This window comes from Leptosomus discolor, chromosome 2 (assembly GCF_034619465.1).
Source record: "Leptosomus discolor isolate bLepDis1 chromosome 2, bLepDis1.hap2, whole genome shotgun sequence".
NCBI lineage: Eukaryota > Metazoa > Chordata > Aves > Leptosomiformes > Leptosomidae > Leptosomus > Leptosomus discolor.
The window spans coordinates 117,118,717-117,135,477 of NC_141392.1; the positions used below are offsets into that span (position 1 = coordinate 117,118,717).

Sequence of the window (16,761 nt, forward strand, 5' to 3'; positions counted from 1 at the left end):
CAGCCCTGGTGGGCTCCACTGCCCTTCTGGCTGTTAAAGTCTAAAAACCTGGCACATTTGCTGCCCTGCAGAGCACCTAATACAGAAACCGGAGGGCAAAGACCTCAGCTGACCCCTGACTACTCAGTTTATCCATGAGAAAATAAACCCCACAACTTGGCCACGGCCTACAGGTTCTCATACAGGGAGAAGATGCCAACAGTGAACGGAGTCATTCCTTCTGCAGACAAAGACAGGAAGCCTGGGGAGAAATAAAGCCCAAGATATTACAAGAAAAGCAATAACCACAGGAATGCTGATTAGAAATGGTGTGGCTTCTATGCCACATTAAGTTTCGAATTCAGCACCTTAAAAAAAATCAATACACAAAACCCACATACAAACAAAACACTATCTCTAAGTGATGTTACAGGCACCACAGAGAGTGACTGTCATGCTCTGCGACTGTGGTATTACATAGAAAATACATTCAGCACGGCCCTCCATGGCCCCATAATCTATGAATGTGTTTCAATGAATACAGAGTTAGACTAAAATGAACAATCCAAAAAACTAGTGCTAGTGGAGCGCATAAGGTACAGATCTTCTACTAGGGTCCAGCTCTTGTTCTCCTTTAACACATGCTGGTTTCACTCTAGTGGAGTGAATCTTAATACTGCGACATAAAAGATGGAGATACTCATGTGCCACATCTTGGGATGGAAGAAGGCACGAGTTCTTCCACCAACACAGTGATAAAAGTAAGTCAACTCAACAAAAAACACAGAAATAGAAGGGGAATGAGTTACAGATTAACACAGAATCCATAAACTGCATCTATACTAGCAAACTAAACCGTATCAGGCATATTCCCAGGCACAGGAACCTGACAGTGTCTATCAGGAACCTTATAGTGCCTACTGGGACCCAACAATGTCTGACACAGTTTTGACTCTGGGCAGCTAGCACTCCCCCAGGTGATTTTTCAGCCCAAGATTTAGCCTGGTGCAGAGACCCCGTAGTAACCAGTTTGGGAACCAATGCCCACTGCAGATGGTAAGAAAGTTTCATGCAGCCAGTCTGTGCCAGTTGCCTTCCAGGCCAAAGAACAGGTCCTGACATTAACAGACACACCTCGACTAGTTTACTAAATTAGACGTAGGCATAAAGAGCAATAATCACCTTAGCTTTCATGCTTCCCTGCCTTTTGCAGTAATTATCAACCAAGCCTGCTGATTGGAAAAATATTTGCATTTCAGCTGTACAATGTTCAGTATGTGTTCAGTGTCCAGTCACAAAAGGCAAGCAGCCCTGTAAGAAAGATCTGAAGCACAAAACCAAACCTGAGTTGAGAGGGCAATAAAACCCAAGCATTTTAGACTTGTCGCCTGTGAGCAACACAGGTAAGTGTGTTCAACACTGTGCTCTGTATGCGAGACCTGACATGCAATTCAGCAGCCAAGGATTACAGTGATGGCAATAAAGAGATGTTCTCAGAATAAGACAATCCTCCCTTTGAAAGATACCCCAAAGAAGAGAGAGGAAAGCAATTCTGGAATTTCTGAATTGCTGTACGTTTCTAGTTTGCTAGGTCCCAGTAGCACTCTGAACAGAGTATGATACCAGATCCTCTCCCAAAAATACTGTGTAAGCACAAATGTAAGGGCAGTCAGGAATTCACTGGTACTTTTTCAAAAGAATAAACAATATTACCTTCCACCCAGAAAAAAAAAATCAAGCCTGATTTGTGAAAAATGTTTAGCATCTAATTAACTTTAATACTAAACAACAAATTAATGTCTGAAAGCTTTAAAAGACATCAGCCAATCAACAAGACTACGTCAAAACCGCTTTAAAATACTCAAAGTAACACTGAACTGAGACATACAAACTTGTTTCTTTCCTCACTTAATTTTCATTCCTCCTCTATAAAACTTTGTAAATTATTCATAAATCTCAATTTATGTCTAATTACACCATTGAACGTAAAGTAAATGCACGCCCTCGCATCCTATCGCTAATTGAGCCTTTGTGAATCTGCGTGGGCTTTGAACACCACCACCAACCATAACACGCGACACAGCACACGAAGTGCGATACCACTATATCCAAAGCATACTAATATGCTACCCGAAAGCCTGCAGCAGACCAGGCAAGCTAACATCCAACAGTGTGGGGATGCCCTCTGCTGGGATAACCTACCACACAGGGAAGATGTTAAACCTCCAGCCTAAACCATTGCTCACTTCCCTAAGCCCAGTGCTGGCCCCTGCAAACCCCTGCCAGCTGAGGCTCTTTGCCTGCTGTCCCTCTGCCTCAAACCCTGGCTGCTGCTGGCTCCTCTACGTCTTTGCTCAGCACTACTGCCATCTTTACCTTGGCTCGGTGCTGGAAATGCCACAGTAGGACTGGTTGAAGGCAACAACCTCAGGCTGATGCGTTTAGAATCACAGGATCATAGAATGGTTTGGGTTGGAAGGGACCTTTAAAGATCCAAGCCCCCTGCCATGGGCAGGGACACCTCCCACTAGACCAGGTTGCTCCAAGCCCCATCCAGCCTGGCCTTGGACACTGCCAGGGAGGGGGCAGCCACAGCTTCTCTGGGCAGCCTGTTCTGGTGTTTCACCACCCTCATAGTGAAGAATTTCTTTCTTATGTCTAATCTAAATCTAATTTACCTTCTTTCAGTCTGAAACTGTTACCCCTCGTCCTACCCCTGTACTCCCTGACAAAGAGTCCCTCCCCACCTTTCCTGTAGCCCCCTTTAAGTACTGGAAGGCCGCTAGAAGGTCTCCCCGGAGCCTTGTCCAGGCTGAACAACCTCAACTCTCTCAGCCTGTCCTCAAAGGAGAGGTGTTCCAGCCCCTCTTCTGCACTCCAACAAGGCCATGTCTTTCTTGTGCTAGGGACCCCAGAGCTGGATGCAGCAGCACAGAGGCAACGCAGGGGCCTTACAAAGGGCCAGTCAAGTCTTACAGAGTGTATTTTCTCAGTTTGAGTCCCACGCATCACTCAAAGCATTCTCACACCTTTCCAGTCAGGAAGCACTGCTCTGGACCCTTTCAATTTGATGTCCCCTGACAATTTTCCAGGACAAAGGCTTATCAGCATGTAACAAAATTAAATTTTGCTTTTCCTGGTTAGCATTCACAACCCTTTGAAATGAAGCCTATAGCCCAAAATGTCAGAATAAAAAAGAAATGCTGCTCTAAACCCCATTTCAATCAATCCTATTAAGTAAACAAAGTCCCATTTGATTAATATTCAAATATTTTCCTTCTGCTGCCTGTAATACTTCTAGGTCTTGATCCTGCAATTATCCTCACCCCCTCCATGCTTCTAATTGAACTCTGTGAATACTGTGGAGCTAAACCCCCACCACCTGTAAGTCAGCCTGAGTGCACGCACTTCAAGGAGTTCTGTCAAGTCACAATATCAAAGACTCGATCTACTTCACTTCAAAAGAGTTAATCATGCAAATATGGCAAAGCATGTGCATATTTGCCAGGTCAAGACCCTATTTGCCTGTAACAATTAACATCCAACACAGAAAAGAGAGACAGGGATGGGTTGAATATTTTTTGCACCAGGAACAAATAAGTAAGTTGAGTATGATCAAATATAGCTAGAAGGTTAAGAAAACCACCAGGAAGTTCAAAGTGAAAGCCTGAAGTTTGCTGCTAATCCCTCCAATCTCATGCATGTGCCTTGCCCCCTTCTTCACGAGAACCTCATGCATGAAAGTACACACACTAGAATGCCTGTAGGATATGAGCCTGGGACTCTCAGATGTGTGTAGGAGGATTTGATCCCACTCAGTATTAATGGGATTTAATGCCTCCTTTCCCTTTAATGCTCCTTCTAATGTCCCATTTCTGACCTCAAACTTGTCTTCATATGTTTTATATCTACTGCAAGGATTTCAATGAAATGGAGATTTCAGAGCTAACTCAAGCCCTTTGGCCAGCACATGCACTCTAGCCAAGAGCACTCTCGACTTTACAGTATTTCATGAAAAAGATATGGCTACTGTGACTTTCTTTTTACAAAGACCACTTCATAACACTGTCAGAAAACAGAGATCCAGCAGCATTGTCCTATTAGACAACCACTGGCTTTGGATACAGGAATCAAAAGCATCCCCTCTCGCAGACAGCACAAACCAAACTTTCACTTCTACACTCCCAATTCAAGCCATACCAGAATTAATGTTGCTTGGTGACCTCATGGGTATGCATTACGGTAGATTTTAATTAAATGACCACACGCTGTTCTCCCCATCTGTTTTGCCCAGCGGAAGAGCAAGCAGTCTAATACTTCTTTTTAATCAACACGAATTCTTAACGGCTCCTGAACCTATTGCTACACTGAGCAGGGATATTTTTTTTCCCCTCTCACATCACAGAGGTTATAATGCGAAGGAATTTATCTTCACAACACACCTGTATGGTCAGGAAACAGCAACTCCAACACAGATTTTGAGGCCCACAGGAAGAAGGCCAACATATGCAAACAGGCAACGATGAAAACATTGATGAATACACACACACCCACGTACTTAGACGCCCTCATTTTATGAGAGGAAGACAGTTCTATAGTAAATTCCTCCCAAAAATGTGCTGTGCCTGTCAAACACCAGTAGTTATTTGTTCAGCTTTGAAAAAGAAAGACCTCCAACAACAAATGTACCTTGTAAAAAAGAAGCAATTAAACTGGGCATAGAAAGAAAGAGAAGGCTCTGTAAGATGGGTGGATTTTTAGTAAGGCTGGGAAGAGAGAAGTTAATTGCTAAAAAACGTAAGGCGTGGCTAGAAGAAATGCATTTAAGAACAACAAAGCCCTTTTTTCTTCCCACAGAAAATGGCAGATCTACAGGCAATAATTACCTATCACCTTTGCAGCCATACCTCTGATGCCAAAGACAAAACCAATTTCACTCTTTCAATAGGGCAAGAGTATTCTGACCTTTGAAAGAAATGCAGCTGACTTTTCCTTCAGTTACCAACAATAAGATCAGGGTTAGGCAGCTGTACAACCCATTTGGCCTGTTTTACAAATGGCTTTTTTAAATGAAAAAATCCCTCCAGTTTCTAAGAATTTAGGTCTGAAAGTCATCACAGAAGTGAATGCCTCACAAATGTTTCAATGATAAAAGCTACAATAGTGATTTTGCATAGTCCCATTAAGGCTGGGGAACAGGGAACTCTGGATAGCTTTGACCCACATTAATGGCTAGTAACTTCACAGGTCAGATCCGAAATCTCTTTTTGATGTTCATCTGGTTTTGGTCATAGGCCCTTAACATATCTCGATCCAGTGTGGGCTAAACTGCAGCCCAGAGATCACAGTTAGCTTGTGGTTGCTTCTGTCCTGCTCAACATCTTTTTCCAGGGGATACAGAGAAGCTATTTGAGCAACAAATGCTGCTCGATGGCATCACTGCGTGCAGTTCCTCACAGCCTGCCGCACAGAAAGCCAGCTTCTCTGCTGCCACCTAGGGCATGAGAGTGTGGAGGGCAGTCACTTCAACTGGAAGCAGCTGGAAAAACTGCTAGACAAGGGACATCAATTTAGCTAGTATTTCAGGGAGAGAAAAGGGGAAGGAGGAGGAAGAAAAAAGAAAGACAAAGGGTCTCAAAACATGGACCTGGCTCCGGAGGTAGCCAAAACTGGATTAATGTATCCAGAGTCAATGGAAATCCTACCAGGCCTACCCATCTCCTCTAACCTACCTGTCATCTCAGCACTGTGACAGTGGCTTCTTCCTCCAGCCTCTCAAATTTGATAATTTCAACAACAGCAAAAAACCTCGTTCCCTCTCCTATCCTGCTGCCATACTTGGGAAGGCAGAACAGGCACACGGTTGTTTCTTTTTCCTCCTTCAGAGGTCTCACCTCACTCTGCCTTGTGATACAAATTCGATGTGTTACATCTGCTGCCCAACTTAACTTCATTCTTCTCTGCTGCTCCCCAGCCACCTGCTTCTCCTACCCTTCACCTCCAAACCCCCCGGGGAAGGGTCGCGGTTCTTGTTTGTGCTGGTACAACATCCAGCAGCATGGGGCGCTACACGGACACCACGGTGAAACTCACCTCACCTGACAGCCACAGGGCTGGGACTTGCCTCCCGGTTAAGACAACAATCTACATGCAGGAGGCGCCTCAGCTCTCAGGACAGTCAGATGTAGTCACTACACTTCGGCAAGACGTGACCGACACTCAACTCATTCGAACACATTTTGTGGTAGCTTGGATGGGGCACTGTGCCTCACCTCATGCTGTTCCAGGGCAGTGCCAACGCCTTTAGGGCCTCTGTCACATCTGACAGCCCTGTGCAGACACCTAGGTTATCCTTAGGGGTTCTCAAATGGTACCAGCCACATACGCTATGCAAAGTGGATTCCCCCACACCGTAGATGCTCAGCTACATCCTTCTCAACAGTACTGCACTGACTGGGATGGGAGCTTAGGAATCCGCAGGAAATACAGACATCTAATCACAGAAAGCAAATCGTTCTGCCTAAAGACAGGCATCTCGTGCCATCTGAGACGCTTTGGGGTATTCAAGGGGCTTGTGTGGGGCAGGCAGACATCACACAGGACCTATGGGAGACCCAAAACCTTCTGAAGGCCCGGTGGAAAATCCCAGGGCACCTCTGTGGTATAGACAGTGAGTTGTGTGCAACTCAATTGAGCCTTAAGCATTTTAGCCTGGAGTTGAAGCCCCTTGCCCCAGCTGTCTAAAATGCAGAATGCTTTCCCTTTAGGGTCAAAGAAGAGAGGTGTTTCCAGAGGATGAGTCACCTTATTCCCCTTCTCCCCGTTGACCATAAAAGCAGGGACAGACTCAGATTAAAATATCCAACTTACAGAGAGAGAAGTTAGGACAGGTGAATCCCTCTGTTCCTGCCAGTAATACATACAGAAAAGACTCACTGGAATGAATTGATGCAAAGCATCCAGCCTCTCAGCTCACAGTTTTAAATTACTCTCACACACCAAACTATATAATGTAACAGACTTAGTCAGCTGAAAAAAATGTATCTGATGAGATAAATGTTATTCCTGTCAGACTACGCCAATTTTCTTCTTCATGAAGAATGAAATGTCAGGAGGTCTGACCAGAGAAGAAATCAGAAAGGTTCACTTCACTCGAGAAGAGCAACTAAGTGCTGAAAATCTTCCTAGAAAGAGCAGACATGGCAACAGACAATCTCAGCAAGCAGGGGGGCCACAGTAAGAAGTCTGTTTCTCCTCTTTATAGACAAGCTGATTTTATCTACTTATTCTTAAGTGAAGCAAAATGTTAGATGACAATAGCCCAGTTTAACAGCTCAGGTTTAGTCAGGTTCTTTATTTCACAGAGCTGCATGGAAATATTACATAATACAAGCAGGCATTGCTGCAGAAAAAAAGCGATTCTACATCCCCTTCTCTCGTCTGCCTATGCCTGTCCCTTCCTCTGTCCCAGAACAAACTTTAGTGGGGCTGTGCAACTTGCAGGCTCAAAAAACAGGTGTTAATTAGTACTAAACAGCAAAACCCCAAACACACCACTTTTAACCAGGACCAGTTCCTCAGCTGACGCTACAGAACAGCCACATGACACTGGCACACAGAAGGAAACACTGCAGGAGTGAGAACAAGCAGTCAGGGACAAGGAGGGAGAACAGAACAGTCTCTCATGCCAGCATCGCTGCTTTCACCATAGTTACATATAGCATAAGGAGTACAATACATGTAGGAGATCTCCTCACCATGCCCCTCCTCACAACATTGACAGATGTGGCTTTATCTGCAAATCAGATGTGTAAATATCTACTTAGCTGTCTTCTAAGGAGTGTGTTACACTTGGGATAATGGTCTACCAAGTAACCACACACTCACAGCACTCTGTCATTACAGTCACCCCAAAACATCTGAAAAGAGCAGATGCCACAGCATGCAACAGGGTGCATTGCCTTGCAGTCCCTTTTATAGTCAATGGACAGAAAAACAACTCTTGGGAGTGGTTCAGCAGACAGCTAAAGCAGATCAAACGAAAGGTACCCTAAACGTACCTTTTCCGTCAACTCAACAGACCGTCCCAGGTGAGACAGCTCAAGTGGATGTGCACATGCTATCGATGACTTAAAGCAGGTGAAACGAATCTCATGTGCTGTGTTTTCAAACCTCTACTCTGCAGGTAGCATGAAAAAGACAATCCAACTCAACAATGTTTTATACGGACACTTCCTTGTAAAATTCCCTTACTAAGGATTTTAAAAACCTTGTCAAAGATAATAGGTCATGGCTAACCTACTGCCAGGCGAATTCCTTTTATTGCCTCACAATTCTCACTCCATTCAAGTGAACTATTACATATTTATTTCATGTTTATGTACCAAGTCCTAGTGATACATTTATCAGAGAAACTAATTTTGTAGCAGGGCTTAGAAAAAGCTTAATTGTTTTCTATTTGTTGACCCATAATGCAAAATGCCTTAAAGGCAACAATAAACAGTCATTGTTGCTTTGAGCTCCTGCAATAAAAAGTTTAATTAATATATGTATAATATATGTTTAATACTCCTATTGCAGAAATGGTGCAGACTGTGCTATCCTACCAAGGACCTCAACCCAGGGAGGCTGCGATGACAAAGTATCTGCTACATCAGGACCAAAATAATCAAAGCTGATTAAGAAAGTGATCACTAACACAGCACTGATTAAACATTTACCATAAATTGTACTACATCTTCAGGCTTGTGCTTTGCTGATTTGAAGGCAGCCAGTCGGGTAACAACGAAAATGTGATACTCCACATGGCCAGACATCATCTTCCCATGGATTTCCTGGTATTTCGGCACTGACAAATCCAGCCCCGTGTGTGTATTCTGAATTTGCCTAGGGAAGAAAATATGTTGAGAGTTCAGGCATTGGCACAACAATTTTTAACTGATCTTCTCCAAGGATTCAGATCAAAGCTCAAGAAAGTCAGTGCAAAGAATCCCATTTCAACAGGACATCAGACAGACCCTACCCCAACACTGTTCCTACTCTGCAACAATACAAATGTGGACGTGGCCTGCTTCCTATATTCTATCCCAAAGCACCTGCCACCGGCCACTGCACACAAAATGTTGGGAACATAGCACTTCTGGGAAGAGAAGATGGGGATTCATTCCGAACATGGCTTCATTCACAGGAGCTGAAGGCACTGGCCTACCCCACAGGGCAGGTAAGAAGATCCCACGATGTCCCATCACAGCTTGTTTTGAAGCAAAGGTCTGTTCATGACAATTTACATGAAGCCCTATTCACCTCTCCTTTGTCTTAGGGCATTCCTGGGAATGGCAGAGACAATAGCTGAAAGGGGCCACGAAAGGAAGAAGGAGCTTGCTGGAGTGCACGGAGAACTTCAGGTTTGTTAAGAGCCAAGCAGGGAACTAGATTAAAGCTGAAATACAAAGAGAAGTTGCTGGAGTAGACTGCTGGGCCAACCACTCAGTGTCCTTCTGTGAAGGTCCTTGAGGAAAATTAGACAAACACCTATCAGGACGGAGCAAGTTAAAGGAGTACATGATCTCTTGCAGCTGCCTTCTGGTTTTGACTGTCTGACTGACAGTCTTCTTGCAACATAGCAGAGAGGGCACACTAGTTAAGTATCTTGGCTTTCCCATAGAAATCCCACCAGAAACAAAACCACCTGTCCTTTCATAACCAGTTAAAGCAGACAAAGAAAAACAGTGCACACCTCTGAGAGCTGACAACAGTCAGAAGCACCCATGGCTTCTCTTGGAGGAAAATGCAACACGGGAGCATTTTCCTCTCCTGCCAGCTTCAGATCCACTGAACCATGGTGTGACCTTCCCCTTGGATTCCCACCCAAGGAATTATTTACGACATTTTTGCGAGAGGAATGCCAGGATTGTATTATAGTGCTCACGTAGCAAGAGTAAGACCAAGCAGCTGCTGTTGGGGCACAAGAGAATGCTACGTTTAATGAAATAAACAGTCTGTTTCAATAGACTGGAAACCAAAAGTGATCAGTGATCCTTTCCCCAAAGTTACCCCTATGCCAAGCCACAGCACACTCACTACCGCTGTTGCTGGAACCAAGTCCTCTGTCAAATTCAGAAACAAGTTTATCATCCAGAGCACTGAATACTCTGTGAACACATCTCCGAGTGCATCCTTCCTATGTGTGAGTGAATGTTTTTTAATTAAATCAGAAGGGATTCTTAAAAAAAAAAATTCATTAAGCAGTTTTTCTGCTTCTTTTTTTTAACCTGAGTCATATGGGGAATGTCAAGTCCCATCTTCCCTGGACCTCCTGTGGATTGCAGAGATGTCTTGTGGAATTCTTGCCTCTTTCTTTAGGGAGTTAGATTCATTAACACAGGTGCCCTTCACCAAGGATACACGAGGTGTACAAACTTAAAATACACATTAAAAAGGTCTAAACAATCTATTTCAAAGGACTCCTCTCATCATGTCAAAACTTGACCAGTTCTTTTGAAATTTTAGTCTTCCCAAGAAGGCAATCTCCAAATCTCCAATGCAAAACTGAATAAAAAGCTTTTAAAAGAGAGTATCTTCAGAGTTTTCTATAAATCAGACAGCAACAAACAAAGGCCCAGGCCCAATCTTTGCAAGCCACGTTTAAAACAGGGCTTTAACAACAGCTCTACCATGGCCAAGATTTTATACTAGGTACCTAAACACCACTTGTTTGCTCCACTTCTGTTCTCATTTTCTGCCAGTCAAGGCCTAGACTTTACACTATCAGACAAGATTTTGTTCTCAGTTACACCTTGTTGGGCTCTAAACACAGAATCAATAGTGCTTATGTGCAAATACGCAGGTGCCTGGCTTTCACACAGCAGTCTGTTGAACCCGTAAATAACAGTCATTATCTGGAGTGTTGTCTCATTCACTGGCAGCCAAAATGCTGACTCAAAGGACACCTGCCAGTAAAATCAGCTGGATCTGGGATTTTTTAGAAGATACCGACAGCAGAGGAAATGCTCTCCAGATGCGTAGTCACTCAGAAGTTGTGACTGCAGCTATGACAGCAAAAAGGGCTGTTGGAGGGTACTGAGGAGTGACTGACTTCTGTTAACACAGCCACAGAGTATAAATGGTAAATTAACCCGCTTTTCACCTCTGATGTAAATAAAAGGAAAAAAACACCAGTAAACCATCCATCCTGAAGGCCTTACTCCGCTTAAAACACCAACCGCGTACAGATGTTCTGAGATGACACAACAACAACTTCACTGCAAGAGCTGCTGCATCCAAGAGTTCTAAAAATGTTAGGAAGGTACTAAGTACGTTAACTACACCTGCGGTTTTCCTTTTAAAGTTGTTAAAAGTCTCAACTAAAATGACTATAATGGGAAGTGATTAAAGGGAGGGGAATAACTACATTTTTGTCTGTTTTGCTTTCGGCCTTGTGATCACTTTCATTATCGCCTCTCGCACCAAACCTACCCCTATGATCTCTTTCATAGCAACATGACTGTGCGTTTTTTTTAAATATAAAAATGATTCTAAATGAACAGGGAGGCTGAGACAGATACAGCGTAATATCCAAAGCTCACACTAGTTCCTGTAATGCCTTTGCTTCAAAATAAGCAGCCCCCGTGTTTTAATTCGTCTGATATTGTTACTGTTGTTATTCAAGTGGAAGCAGCACCTACAAATCCCAAGACAGAATACCATTTCATTTCATTTTTCACATCAAACACAATTATTTTTACACTAGTAGCTTTAAAAAAAGAAGCAAAAGGAGAAAGCTGGGTGTTTAACTTGGGCACGCAGGTTTATCGCTCCTACTTTTTATTTAAATCTAGCTTGTGTATCTCTAAGTTACACTTCTGTCTACAATACAGACGGTTCAGGGGAGACTTGGGCACACAGTTAACTTCCCTAACATGAATCATTTCACCCGAATACAACGAGACCATTCACACCAGTAACACTGTGCTTGCGCAATCAGATCATGCAGGATCATCACGGGACAGAAGAAGGGGAGATCACGTAAAGGTCAGTTGAACAGAGCAGTTTCCACAGTTCACAGAAGAGCCGCATTTTTTCATTCCTGTCTTTTGATTTGCTATAAAATAGAGGCTTTGTACTTTAATTAATCTGCTTTCTGTGCTGAAAGGCCAGGATGGGAGAGGGGGGAAAGCAGCCATCACAAGCAAGAAAGCGAAGTACGGGATGTAAGCGCTGTGACCAGAGAAACTTTATTCCAGTGTCTGCGTGGTCACGAGAGCGGACTCTGCACTTTCTGCCTGGATAAAGTCAGCCCTACCAGCAGCACCCAGCTCCGACCACCTCTGCCCAAAGGTGAACCAGGTCATAGTAAAAGGAGAAAAAACAGGTACAACTACTTTGTTCATTAAGTGAAGGCAAAATATCAGACACGAGTTAGCCAGCAAATGTTTTTATTTCTCTGTATAGTCTAACTACAAGTATGCAGATTCTTCTTTATTTGTATTACCACAGCAACTAGGAAACCTATTCCCAAAACCAGTATGTATAAAGAGTGAAAAAGGTCACAACTATACAGCTATCTTATCTCACAAGCTAGAAAATATATTCACTTGCCAAAGCCTTAATCCTATACGTACATATATATCCAATTCTATCACTGAAAGCATTCCAGTATCAGTGGGACAATTTGCAAGTGCTAAAGTCTATTGACTGTAAAATAAACCCAGGTGTTCAGATTTCCATTTCCATGGCTAAACCTAATATATAGGCAGTGCTACAAAACACGTGAGTTAACTCAGTGGATTTGAGTTCAAGGCCACCGCTCCAAAGGAAGTCAGGCCCTGATACAGCCAAATATTTAAGGATTAAAATAATGGCTTTGAAGTTAATGTGATTGAAATAGTTGCTACTTCTGTCCTAAGAGGTAGGTGCAAGGCTCAGGACCTTGCTGAATCAACACTTCTGCTTCTCCTGTCACATCTGATAAGGAACTGCTTTCATGTGGTCTCAAACAGCCCGTGGGGATAAAAAAAAATAAGTATCTCTACCATTTCTCTATATAGCATTTTCTTCTTGAAGCATTTCTCTTGAGAGTTCATTTGCCACGTCTAGAAAAATAGAGGTTTTAAAAATTTAATGCAACTGAAAACAGCCACTCTGCACCCACCTAGGGCATGGTTTCAAGAAGGTGGAAAACCAGAACAAGCTTATTTTGTCCATCGCTGGCCTAACACCAAGCCAGGCGGGCTGGCGGGCAGGAGGGACGGGGAACGGCGGTGGGGAAGGGGCTCAGCCAAAAGCACTGACGACACCACGCGTCGAAGACGCCGGCATGCGCTTCGGGACAAATTTAAGTTCCTACTGACCCACCTCGAAACAGTGAGATGGAAAAGATGTTTCCTGAGGGCGGGAGCACACATTGCGTCCCCAGCAGCGCCAATGGGGAAGGGAAACGACCCTGCGTTACCACAGGAGGAAAGGACCCAATGGCGGGTATTACACAACGTGTTACACCGCCGGGGATCTCTCCAGGTTGCGAAACGCCAAAAAAACTCGAGGAACCGCAAACACCTGAAGTGTCCCGGGGGCAAACCCACGCACCAGCAACCCGCCGCCCACCTCGGCCCCTCCTCAGCGCCCGCCGCTCCTCGGCCTCCCCTCAGCTCCGCCACCTCCCTCAGCGCCCGCCCCGGGGTCTCCGTGAGGCGCCGCTAGCCGAGCCCCTTCCCTTCTCTCCCCTTCCCTTCCCTTCTCTCCCCTTCCCTTCCCGCCGAGCCCCTTCCCTGCCCCTCCCCGGGCGGCGTCCGCCGCCAGCGCCGCGGGGACGGCTGCGCGGCCCTGCCCCGCCAAGGGAAGGCCGCAGCGGGCAGCTCGGCGATGGCGGCGGCTCCCTTAGCGGCTGGCGAAGTTGAGGTGGGCGGCCGGGTCGCTGCTCCCTGCCCTCCCCGGTACCTGGTGGTGACCAGCACGGCGGGCGCCGGGCTGTGCTGCATGGCGCCGGGAAAGCGAAGCGGCGTCGCTCCGGATCGGCGCCGGCCCAGGAGGAGAGGCCGCGTCCGGCCGTCACGGGGTCCCGCCTCCCTTCCCCCGGGCTGGCAGCGGGCGCCCTGCCGGATGTTCGCCGGCGAGCGGCTTTGGTGCTAAACGATCGCTGGGAAGAGCAAAATGTCCGGCACGGGGCAAAAAAAACAACGAGCCACCTCGTAGTCGGCAGGATTCGAACCTGCGCGGGGAGACCCCAATGGATTTCTAGTCCATCGCCTTAACCACTCGGCCACGACTACACCGACGGGCGGCAGCCCCCGCACGGAAGCTCCACTAATTCACCTCCGCTCTCCTCTGGGAGACCAAGGCGCTGCCCCGGCGGGCAGCGGGGCGCCCTCCTCCTGAGCGGCGACAGCCCGCCCGCCGGTAGATCCCTGCCTCCCGCCCTGGGCACGGTGCTGCCCTGCGAACGGCAGCCCGGCGGCGGGGGTGCCCCCACCCCCCGCGGCAGCGCCTGCCCTCCGCCGGGGCGAGGAGCCCAGCAAACCCCCGCGGCCCCGGGGTTCCTCAGAGGTGCTGCTGCTCCAACCTTTATTTTGGAAAGAAAGCAGCAACCAGCCGCCGCTGCCCCTCACCGGCACCCGCTGCTGGCCTGGGGAGCTCGGCTTCGTTTTCGCGCTCCTGGGTGCACCTGGGTGCGTTTTGTTTTGTTTTGTTTTGTTTTGTTTTGTTTTGTTTTGTTTTGTTTTGTTTTTCTCGGTGCTTCCCTGCAGAAGCTCTGCACACCCCTGCAGAGAAGCACTGAGAACAAAAAAAAAAGCTTTGCACCGGGCGCAGCTTTCTGCTGGCTGCTGCTCACGCCTCAGCATCACAGCAGAAACTTAAGGAGATGCTGGGGAATATTAGAAAAGCGATAGAAATCAGGGGCTGCCACCGCATCAGTGCAGCTGCCCCCCAAACAGGCTCTGTACCCCGAGTGGCTACACAGCAGGGTCCAGGGGTGCCCCCAGAGAGAAGCAGCCCATAAAAGAGGACCTAGTGAGTGGATTAGGGCTTTTCATGCTGGAAGGAAACAGCTGGAGGAATTGAGGATGTGATGGAAGTCTCTAAAAATCAGGAGAGATCCAAAGGTAGTAGATAACAGAATGATCTTTTGTGGCTTCTGGTGAACTGAGAAGTCTGGAGCATGAAACCTGTAAGTCAAAACAAACAAAAAAGGGAGACTTCATAAGTGGAGTTCCTTCCTAAATCCTGGGTTTTTTTTCCTCTCCCTGGCTATTGCCACTGGAAGCCTTTTGCTAAGCAGAGTGTAAATACCACCACAGAGCTGCAGCCTTCCTGGCATAGGAGTCGTGGTTGCCAGAAGTGCTGCAAGGCACTGGAAAATGCTTTTGAATCATGACTTGTTCTCATGTGGTCTCTGAAGGGTTAAAAAGCTCTTGGCTGGAGTTCCCAAAAGCGTAAGTATATCCTAAATAGTTATATATCTAAATGAATTACTTCTCTAATGGCATTTTTGTCCCATTGGCTTCCTGGATAATCCAATTTATTCAGATAGTAACAGGGAGTAAGCAGCTGGACGTTTGCCACCTGAGACAGCAAAAATAGAGCAGGACCTAAGTTGCAAGACCCCGCTGAGGCAGTGCTGGTTGCACTTGCTGAGCAGTGTCTGTGCAAACATCACCGAGTGCCTGTGAAGATGCTTCAAAAACTGAGGCTTTTCTGCCTGACCAGAAGTGTCTGCTCAGCCCCAGTATGCTGCTGGGCTCTGTCTTTGACCTGGAGAGGTTGTGTGTACTACGTTGGCACGCCCATGAAGAAGTCCAAGTGCTGCCTATTTATCTGATTTCTTAGCAAGTCTCATCATATGTGACATTTTTGTATCTCCACAGCCTGTATAATCAAAAGCATCTAATTTCCAACTAGAAGTTGGAAAATGAAACAAATGTCAGTGTTGCTAACCTCTGAAGTTGTGGAAAGAATCAGCTGATTTACCCATGAGGTTAGGGTAGGGTCTTTCATTAGGTGGTGACTGTGAAGAGTGAATCTCGGCATAAAAGGTGCACAAAAGTCAAACCTGACAGAAGAAAACAGTAATATGCTGATAGAGCTGTCTGCTGGAGCTGGGCACAGTCTTGCCTTTTCAGAAGCAACCTCCCAGAATTTTTGGGGTTTGATTCCCGTGTTGGTTTGGAAGCTACATAGAGAATTTCTTCCATTGGACCTGTTTTTGTTTTTTTTTCTGACACAAAAGAGCACGTCAATGAGTACTGGCCAGACCTGCACCTAGGCCATCAGGCACAGCGGCACTGGGACTTCTTGATCTGATCGTCAACTGGAAACCTGCAGGCAGGGGAAGGCCTATGGGAGAATGTGAACCTGAGAACCGATGTCAGTAACAGCCATCACTAATAAAGTTACGATTTCCTACCAGTATTTGGGTTAACCTCACCTTCATGAGTCTCCCTTGCCCCAGGTCAGCTGTGTATGAGCAAAGGAAAGAGGAAGAAATTCTCTGGAGTTTCAGGGCTCTTTTCTTTGGGACTGCTGACTTTTTTCCTGCCTTTTGACTCTCCAGTGCTGACTTGTTTGGTAGGTTGCTTGATTTGTTTTTATCCGTTCTTTTTTTTTTTTTTTTCCACTTCCTTTCTGGACCCTCAACAAACTGAATCAATATATTCATGCAGTCAGTATTCAGTAGCTTAAATTATGCGTAACTGCAGCGTCTCTGTAACAAAACTGTTAATAAATTTGCATAGAGTAACAGCCCATATAAAATCCCATATTTTTTTACTACAGGTATGTGTGGTACTG

The 16,761-nt window shown here is 45.8% G+C and overlaps 1 protein-coding gene and 1 non-coding gene across 2 annotated transcripts in view; both read right to left on the reverse strand.

Annotated features, from left to right (window-relative positions):
• HS1BP3 (HCLS1 binding protein 3) overlaps nt 1-13,955 on the reverse strand; it is a 53,249-nt gene extending 39,294 nt beyond the window's left edge. Inside the window, exons 1-2 of the mRNA XM_086461616.1 lie at nt 13,915-13,955; nt 8,700-8,865 (exon numbers count right to left, since the gene is read on the reverse strand). Coding sequence (XP_086317742.1) covers nt 8,700-8,865; nt 13,915-13,955 — 207 coding nt within the window. The remainder of the gene's footprint in view (nt 1-8,699; nt 8,866-13,914) is intronic.
• A 209-nt stretch (nt 13,956-14,164) lies between these two features.
• TRNAS-AGA (transfer RNA serine (anticodon AGA)) lies at nt 14,165-14,246 on the reverse strand. The gene has a single exon. It is a non-coding gene; the product is annotated as a tRNA-Ser (tRNA).
• Nucleotides 14,247-16,761: the final 2,515 nt, after the last annotated feature.